At 34.7% G+C, this 10153-nt stretch overlaps 1 protein-coding gene across 1 annotated transcript; it reads left to right on the top strand.

The window, feature by feature from the left end:
* The first annotated feature begins 5366 nt into the window (after positions 1–5366).
* Positions 5367–5987, top strand: LOC113777063. Its single transcript, XM_027322108.1, has one exon. It carries the CDS (start codon positions 5367–5369, stop codon positions 5985–5987), a length of 621 nt encoding a protein of 206 aa, XP_027177909.1.
* Positions 5988–10153: the final 4166 nt, after the last annotated feature.

The raw sequence follows: 10153 nt of genomic DNA, 5'->3' as shown, positions 1-10153 counted from the left end.
TTGATTGTCTAGAATCCGGCCTCCAAACTTTGATACCAAATTCTAGATCCTTGAGACTTGTCGTGTTATGGGTTGCGTAGTGAGTCAAACGCAGGTCATCTCATGTTTGGTTTGTAATTTTTCATAGAAAATTTTTTATGTTTTTTATGAATACATTTTCTAATCACTTTTTATATCACATATATCAAATTGTTATAGCATATTTTTCTATAAAAACTCCAAAAAATAGAAATGCAAGATGGATCTTTTATGGAAAAGTTGGTGGGGCGGTAGGTAATGGGTGGTGATAAAAGGAAAGGGGGAAGGAATTCATTTTGGTAGAAGTTGAATGATCTTTCGGCCTGGACACTTTGATAACTTTAATATTGGTTGAATAGTTGCACACCATTGTTGACTCTTATTCCCAAAATCGCTACTAAATTATGATAATCCCACAACTCAAAAAATTCATAAACTCTGAATCAATTATTTCATCATTTTTTTCTATCTTATAAATCTAAATCCATAATAAAATACCATCAAAAGTATCCTATCATAGTGATAAAATTATTATTATTATAGTTGTTTATCAAATAACAGGTATGGACATGAAAAATTCGGCACCTTTTCCTTATAATTACATTAGATAATCTTATAATTCTATAGAAAAGTAAATTAAAACTCATTACACAAGGGCATTTTTGGATATTCATTTAAAATTTGACCAAGTCAATATTATTTTAAGATTTTGTTTCTAAAACTATCAAATCAAGGGAGGTATATGTTATTTTTAAAACCTCATGGGAGTTTAGTGAAATTGTCAGAAACCTCTGGGAAGGTTTCTGAAATTATCCCAAAAAAATGAAGAGGGCTTGAAATGCTCTCTAGTTTGCCTGTTCTTTGATTTTATAAATCTAAAATAAAAAAAGAACAAAACGTCCAACCCCAATCTTGAATTTTCAAAGTCTAATCATACCCAATCTAAAACTTTGGATAATTATCTGGAGGGACATCAAGACCTAATCAAAGGTAAATCTTCTGCCTCTACCTCTAATAATTCGGATCTTGTCCAACCCAAATCAAAGAGTACAGCAGCCAAATAGACAACCAATAAATCCTCTACTTGTTCAACCCAGCCCACCGATGACTCTTTTCGCCTCCCCGTTACACCATGCAATAAACCCAAACCGTCTGCTCCTTTGGATAACAACATACCAGTTCAAACCAACACCCGAAACAAAGCACCTAAAGCTTCTTTTACTCCGATGGTCCAACCAAAAAACCAAATAATTCAGGACAAATTCTCTGCTTTTCTAAGTACCTCGAGCCAATTGCCAAATATGACTCTCACTCAACCCAAGAGTAACCAATTACAAACTATTGTCCCTATTACATTCCCAATAATTTCTGACCCCGTTTCCTCCTCATCTGAGCCACCTACTCATACAACATCCAATAATCCCACCTCCACTCCTGCGCATACCCAACTATCTGAAAACATAAATCCCAATTTCCCTATCCCTAATCCAACCCTCCCAACTACTTCCCCAGCTTTTCCTAGCAAACTCCTACAACATACCCAAACCACAAACAGCTCCTCCACTCTTATCAAAACATCGGAACTCTTTCTAGTTGATGCACCCCTAGCAGAACAAAAAACACATTCAGATATCCATAAACTCCGAGCTCTGGCTAGTACCTTCAAACGGAGAAAGAGCACTGACAGTCCCAAATCAAGTTTGATGTCGTCTACAGCTCAATCTTTTCATAAAGGATTATTAGGCAGCAAGGTGAAACGTCCTGATAATTTTTCCCTCTCTGATGATGTTGATATGGAGGATGTTTCTCTTTCCAAGAAATCTAAGACATCTGGTTCAACCGCATCACACGGTATATCAATGGCGAAAGCTGGTCACCAGCCTCGCCGAGAATCATGAGTCTTTTAAGTTGGAACGGTCGGGGGTTGAAGAACCTCTGCACAGTTCATGAACTCCGGATCTTATCCGGAGGGAAAGACTTTCAATTATTTTTTTGATAGAAACTAAGTGTTCTAGTAGATTTGTGGAGAAATTGAAGCAGCAAATTGGATGGTTTGGTATTAGTGTGGATGCGAAGGGCATTTCTGGTGGGTTGGCTGTCTTGTGGAAAAAAGATCTTGATATATCATTGAACCGCTTTGCAAATAGTTTTATTGATGCCAATGTTCATATGCCAAATTACACATGGCGTTTAACAGGCTTCTACGGACATCCTGATGCTTCAAAGCGAAAATATTCCTGGGATTCTCTCCGAAAACTAAGCACATAATCTCGGCTCCCCTGGCTTTGTATTGGTGATTATAATGAGGTCCTTAGCCAAAATGAATTTCAAGGTTCTGGTCCATGAAATAACTGGCAAATCATGAATTTTCATCAGGCCTTGATGGATAGTAATCTGCATGATTTTGGCTATGAAGGTTTCACTTATACATGGTGCCATAGTCGGACATATCCAAATACGATTAGAGCGAGACTTGATCGCGCTTGTGCAACTCAAGATTTTGTGGACTTATTCCCTGATTCAAAACTCAAGCATGTGCACTCTATATTCTCATATCATTTGCCTATAGTTTTTAGCTTTGAGAATTTCATTAAATTTTCAAAGACTAAAAATGAGGCGAAGAAATTTAAAAATTTTATGTTCGAAACCATGCGGATAAAGGCGGATGATTGTGAAAACGTAATTCGGACATCTTGGGAAAGTACATCTGTGGATAATGCTTGTGTTAATTTGTTAAAGAAAACTGATGAATGTCGAATGGGTCTTTTACAATGGAGCAAATCAAAATTTCGTAATGTCTGTTCTGCAGCAAACGACCTAAGGAAAAAGATTGCTAAGCTGCAGCAAGGGACTCTCTCTGATGCTGTTAAGTCTCAAATTGGGACTTTAACAAATCAAATAGAGGATATTTTGGATCGGGAAAGTACTATGTGAAAGCAAAGGAGTAAAACTCACTGGTATCGAGAGGGGGATCGGAATACAGCTTTTTTCCATGCACAGGCATCCAAGCGAAGGAAGCAAAATCAGATAAATGGCCTTTTCAATGATGCGGGGTAGTGGTGCAACTCCCATGATGATCTGGAGAACATTATCTTAGACCATTTTGGATCCATTTTTTCCAATTCAAAGCCATCTCCTGAGATAATTGATGCAGTTTTGCAAAGGGTGCAACCTAAGGTATCTAAACGAATGAATGATTCACTGATGCGAACTTACTCAACTTTTGAGGTAACCCAAGCTTTAAATCAAATGCATCCTTTTAAATCTCCCGGTCCTGATGGCATGTCCCCAATATTTTATCAGAAATTTTGGCATGTTGTTAGTCAGGATGTAGTGAAATGTGTTCTCGACTTCTTGAACAATGGGCTTTTCGATAATCAACTGAATTTCACTTACATTGTACTTATCCCAAAATGCCAGTGTCCATCCAATATAACTCAATTTCGTCTTTATGTAATGTAGTTTATAGATTAGCTTCTATGGTTATAACTTATAGATTAAATAAAGTTCTTTCAATAATTCTCTCGCCCTTCCAGTCTGCTTTTATTCCTGGTCATCTCATTACAGATAATATCCTGATCGCTTATGAAGTTAACCACTCTCTTAAATCAAAGTCTGCAGGCAAAGAGGGATCCATGTCCATTAAATTGGACATGAGCAAAGCGTTTGATAGGGTTGAGTGGCCTTTTCTTAAAGGAATGATGTTGGCTTTAGGTTTTCATCCATCTTTTGTTGATCTTATTTCCAGTTGTTTCTCTATTGTTTCTTATTCTTTTCAGTTAAATGGTGTTCAATTTGGTTATCTACGACCACAGCGGGGCATTAGACAAGGTGACCCAATTTCTCTGCATTTATTTCTTATATGTGCAGAGGCTTTTTCTTGTCTATTACAAGAAGCAGAGGCTTGTGGTAAATTGTCAGGAGTTCGAATAGGTCAGAATGTCCCCAAGCTTTCTCATTTATTATTTGCAGACGATGCTTTGTTATTTGGCAAAGCGATACTACAAGAAGCTCAACATATTCAGGATATCTTGCAACTATATAAGGAAGCTTCTGGGCAAGAGATCAATCTTGAGAAATTAGTTGTGGTTTTCAGTAGTAACACAGATTTCTCAACCCGACAAGATATCACTCAGTTTCTGAATATTAAAGAAGTAGTTGCACATGAAAAATATCTTGGTCTTACCACCATTATTGGACGCTCCAAATGTGAGGTATTCTCTTCTATCAAGGATAGAATTTGGCAACGAATTCAAGGATGGAATGAACAACGGTTATCAAAAGGGGGAAAGGAAGTTTTGCTGAAAGCAGTAGTTCAGGCAATTCTCACATATTCGATGTCTTGTTTCAAATTTCCAGATTCTTTGCTAATGGATATCCAATCAATAATGAGCAATTTTTGGTGGGGTGATGGAAATAAGGCTAGACCAATTCACTGGGTTAGTTGGGATAAACTTTGCAGCCGAAAAGAAGATGGAGGAATGTGTTTTAGGCAGCTTAAGACTTTTAATCTTGCATTGTTATCTAAGCAAGCATGGTGCATTGCTACACAACCATCTAGCCTTCTTCATCGGGTATATAAAGCTAAATATTTTCCCAATACTGATTTCTTCCAAGCTCAAGAAGGATCACGGCCTTCCTGGTCTTGGCGCGGACTATGTGAGGTCAGGAAGTATATTGAAGCAGGAAGCAGATGGCGAGTTGGTTCTGGCCAGTCTATCAAAATCTGGAAAGATAGATGGCTTCCACAGCCATCTACTTTTAAAATCGTGCCACGGTATACTGCATTGCCGGAGAATTCCACAGTTGATTGCCTAATAGACTACGAGCGAAAGACGTGGCGAGTTGACTTATTGCAGGAAATCTTTAGGCCTGAGGAGATTGAATTAATTCAAAGCATTCCAATTGGAGACGCTCACAATAGGGATAAGCTAATCTGACACTTTTTAAAGAATGGATCTTTTACTGTGAAGAGTGGGTATCACTTGATCAAGCAGTGATCTTCTAATTGGGAGAATTTTCCATCAAGTAGTAGTACTCTAAAGCAAAGTGTTTGGTCTCAGCTTTGGCACTTGAATCTTCCTAAGAAAATTAAAATTTTCTTATGAAGGGCATGTAAAGATATACTGCCAACCAGCACAAAGCTCAATACTAAAGGGCTCCATTTAGATACCTCTTGCCCTTTGTGTCTCACTCGAGTTGATGATATTGATCATACTTTCTTAACTTGTCCTGTAGCTGTGCAATCGTGGGCACTTAGTTTCTTAAGCCAGAAAGTTCAACTGCAATCGGCTGATCAGATTACATCTTGGCTTCCCAACCTTCTTTTGCGACTATCAAGCAAAGAGATGGAATTGGTTGGTGTTATTCTTTGGAATTTATGGAATAATCGGAATGGAGCAATCTTTGATGGGCCCTACAGAGATCCTCTTAGCTTGATCTCCCTGTCCATAGCATTCCTAAATCAATTCAATGAAGCAAATTCCAAAGATAAGTTCAATAAGCCTATCTCTCTTAAATCAAGGTTATCAATAGGTCATTGGATACGACCCAATGCAGGTTTTGTTAAGGCAAACTTTGATGGAGCTGTGTTTATGGATGATAAATCATCAGGGGTTGGTGTTATTATCCGAGATGATAAAGGAAGTTTCATTGCTGGCCTTTCCAAAAAAAATCTTGGAATACTGGAACCAAATGTGGTAGAATCATATGCGGCCAAACATGCTATTCAATTACTACATGATTTGGGTTTCAATAAGATTGTTTTGGAAGGAGATTCACAAAAAGTCATCAAAATGCTGGACCGTTTGGAATCTAACGATTCATCATGTGGTTTGTTGATTGATGATACCATTGTCTTATGTCAAGACTTCATGTGTTGGGAAGTTTCATGGATTTCTAGGTCGTTTAATGTTCCTACTCATACCCTTGCTAAGTATGCTGTTAATCTTTTAGATTCTTATATATAGAGAAACTCTCCTCCACCTTTTATTTGTTCTGCACTTGTTGCAGATTGGATCTCATGATTAATAAAATTATTCTATTTATTATCAAAAAAAACATCTATATGCCTTGTACTCTTCCTTTTGTACCTAAATTAATTCCATCCTATTGTCCTCAAAGGAAATACATGATTAGAATTTCATACGGGTAAATAGCAAAACAAATAATGCATTTTTGTAATGGCTTTTTGTTAATATCTACTGGTGGATTCGGTATATGGCCAAGGCATCATAGTATTTGGCTTGGTATCTTTCAGTGTTTGCATCATTTTAATAATTTTATACTATTTTCTCCTTCTGCACTTCTTGGGAGCAACTGGATTAATAAATTGATCTTCTACGCAAAACCCAACTGAATTAATAAAGGTCGGACAAAGATTGATACAGGAAATAAATGTGACGGAAGATCCATTCTGATTCAAACGATTGGTTGTATTGAAATAGGTTTGGTGGACCCCAGTAAGTAGACATCATCACTTTTCCATCATGTAGTGGTGCGGCAGGATGCATTAGGCTCGGAGCCCCTTGCATTATAAAGTATCCACCAAACAAACCAAGACAAGATAAGAGTCTTGGAAGCTGTGTTTTAAAATTCGGACCGGATCGACCGGTCAAACCGGGAACCGGCCAAGTGGCCGGTCCGAGTTATGCTAAAAAACCGGGTAAGTAATAATTCGGTCAAAAACTGAGTTTGACCGGGAAAAACCGGATTTTTCGGTTTAATCAGCATTTTTAAAAAAAAAACTCAAACTTTTCAATATTATGTTTCGACCTCTAGATTGTTAAAAACTATTAATATACCTCAAATATTTCATACTTTATCAATATTTTCTTAAAGTTTGTTGTTATTTTCCAATTAAGTCCATAATTTTAATTCTAAACTTGTTAATGCTCATTAAATAATATAAATTGCTATTTGATTGTTCAAATTTCTTTGTATTTGCTTGTTAAATATATTTGAAACATCAAATATATATGAATATACCTTTATTAATATTAACATGTTATTAGGTATTTCATATAATATTTTAATTTTTAAATAATTTTTATTTATGACATCATCCGGTTCAACCCTTATCAAACCCGGTTAAACCTATTGACCCCTGACCCCCGAGCTTGACCGAGTCGATACCCGGTTCGGTTCTGAAAACATAGCTTGGAAGCTGCAAAAAGGAAGAGAACAAAGAGTCTGCCAGCAATATTTGATTGTAGGGATAATTGCAGAAACCTCCTCTAAGGTTTCTGACACTAGCAGTCACCTCCCCTATAGTTTAAGAAATAGCACTGATCTCCCCTAAGAGGAAAGTGGGACCTATTGCTAACAAAAGATTGTGAAAATTTACCTTTATACCCTAATTATTTGGAGAAACTAATGAATGAATTTTGCAAAAGAAACCTTGTTTCTTGTCAACAAATTAAGTAACTAATTAAACTACCTGTGAGTGTTACTTTCACATAATTAATTTATGTTAAATACAAAATCTACTAGTTTCCCTTTCGTAAAATATTAGTGTCACACATTTTGAATTTTACTTACAAAAGTTTATGTATTTAACACAAATTAAATGATTCAGAGTAAAATGTCCATAAATAGTTAGTACTTTATTCATGTAATGGAGGAAACCCATAAAGAGCTGATATGTTATGGGCAATTTCTTTTTTTTTCTCTTTTTTTTTACTTTCACATATTTAATATATATTAAATACAAAACCTACTAGTTTCGCTTTCGTAAAAATATTAGTGTAACACTTTTGAATTTTAGTTACAAATATTTATGTATTTAACATAAATTAAATGATTCGGAATAAAATGACCATAAAGAGTCAGTAGTTTGTTCATGTAATTAAGGAAAGCTGTAAAGAGTTAGTACTTTATGGGCCATTTCTGTTTTAAAAAATATATAATTTATGCTAAATAGATAACCTACCAGTTTCTTTTTCGTAAAAATATTATTGTAACACTTTTTCAATTTTACTTACAAACATTTATGTATTTATCATAAATTAAATGTTTGAGAGTAAAATGCCCATAAAGAGCTGGTACTTTGAATACGTAATGTTCATTTGCCCATAAACTACACTCCCTAAAGTTTATTAATTGTTAATTGCTTTGTAGTGCTTTATCATTCATTTGCTAATACTACTTAGCATGCAGTACAAATGGTAAATATGGCACACATTTCTCAACTCACTCTTTAAAACAATATTTTAATGGCACTTTTTCTGGTCTAGACTGAATATGCAATAGAATTAGTAAGTTCAAGGGAGGTTGTGCTATTTCTTAAATCACAAGGGAAGTGAGTGCTAGTGTTAGAAACTTCAGGGGACGTTTCTGCAATTTTCCCTTGATTGTAAGCATCCTAAATAGTAGCATGCAAGCTTATAAGATGTTTTCTTATGTTTGCAAAAACTAGGAATCGTCAATAATACAGTTGTAAATTTACTAAGAAAATTGATATGTTCCTAATAAAATTACACTTTGCAATAAAATTATCAATAATATTCATGAGAAAAAAAATAGTGATATACTTTAAGGACTAGTGCAATGATAATCCTTAAGGCATTGGTTGCGTAGAGTAGAATATTTAGTGTTTTGTTAAAACATAGTTTTATTTAAACACGTATTCAATTGTAAATAAGCAATGACTGTGAATATATAAGCTACAGATCGAAAAGTGTATGCACTAACTAATTTATTCATAGCAAAATATTATTTATAAATAAAGTAATAAGTTTTGCTAATAACGCTATATGTTTTTGCTAAGCAAGAGTATTTAAAAAAAAAAAGCATAAAAAGTGCCTGAAGAAATTTTGTAAATATCATTAACAGGATGATAAAATTTGCCAAGAGTTTTTTAGTCATAAAAAAGTAGGTGTGAGTTTCAATAAAAGAACGGTAAATTTTACTTAAAAATTGGAATGGTTTGCATGAAAAAATGGTAAGATATGTTAATAATGTAATAAATTATGCTTGAACAGGTAACAACTTCTATATAACAAACAGTAAGTTTTCCTTGAAATTTAGTAAGATATGTTTTATATAAAAAAAATGATAAGTTTTGGAGAAAAAGTGATATTTTTACTAAAAATTTAATAAGATGTTATCTAAAGAGTAAAGAGTAAGTTACATAAAATTTGAAATTCATTTCTTTTATACAAAAACTTACTATTGGTTGTACTCAATTTACTGTCACAATTTTGTCCCTAGTGAAATTTATAATAGCATACTAAAGCCTACACGTTGTATCACGTTAGCCACTCATTTGTGACTTATGCCAACTCCTCCTCACTTCAGACTTTTCTAACACGTGAAGGAATTTTAAGCCTCGATCTTTGGTGTTAGAGGAAGATTTGTGCTCTTCCAAAATTTTACCATACAAATCCTCCTCTTTGTTTTGGTCTTTGACAAGTTCAGGTGAGTTCTCAATAGCCTTGCTTATCATTTAGTCGAACAATCAAGCGATCCACCTTTTGTATTCAAAAGGTTGTGGTATCCTAGGATACCTTTAAAGGTAGGTTTCTTCATGCTTCGTCTTTTATGCGATCAACTTCCTTAATTTAGCAGATAACTTGGCTAAATTTGGTTTTCACAAGCCAGCAAAATATTATTGCTGCCAACAGTTGCAGGTTGAGAGTCTAGATCATCTTTTCTATTTGGAAGAGGTAGCTCGGATGGTTTACCTTTTGGGCATGTTATTTCTTGTTATCTTCATATTGTTTTACTTATGAGTATTGAAGTACAATGTCGAAAGAAAGGAAAAATTGGGCTTTATATCTGGAAGACATTAGAAGCCTGAAGTTTGGATTACTAATTTAAGATGGTTGGCAAATAGTACCATTTTTAAGGGGATGCTTTATTTCTTCAATTTCATGTTTTCAGTTGGAAAATTCAAATGTTGGGCTAATATCTTAATGTTAGTCAAGGTGATTTTTCATTAAAAATGGATGTTTTTTCATTGTTATGACCGTTTGTTTACCAGCAAACTCTTGTCCCAAAGATGATTTTAGCAATTTAGTCTTACTGATGACTTTATGCTAGCTAATTGCTATGGTTTTTTTCCGCCCTCCTGTACAATAGTTCAAAAAACGATCATTTCCTTTTGATAAGAGAATCACAGTTAAAATCCATTAAT

The sequence above is a fragment of the Coffea eugenioides genome, chromosome 7, assembly GCF_003713205.1.
Source record: "Coffea eugenioides isolate CCC68of chromosome 7, Ceug_1.0, whole genome shotgun sequence".
Taxonomy (NCBI): domain Eukaryota; kingdom Viridiplantae; phylum Streptophyta; class Magnoliopsida; order Gentianales; family Rubiaceae; genus Coffea; species Coffea eugenioides.
Note: the sequence above shows the minus strand (reverse complement) of the source record. Positions and strands in the feature narration are given on the sequence as shown.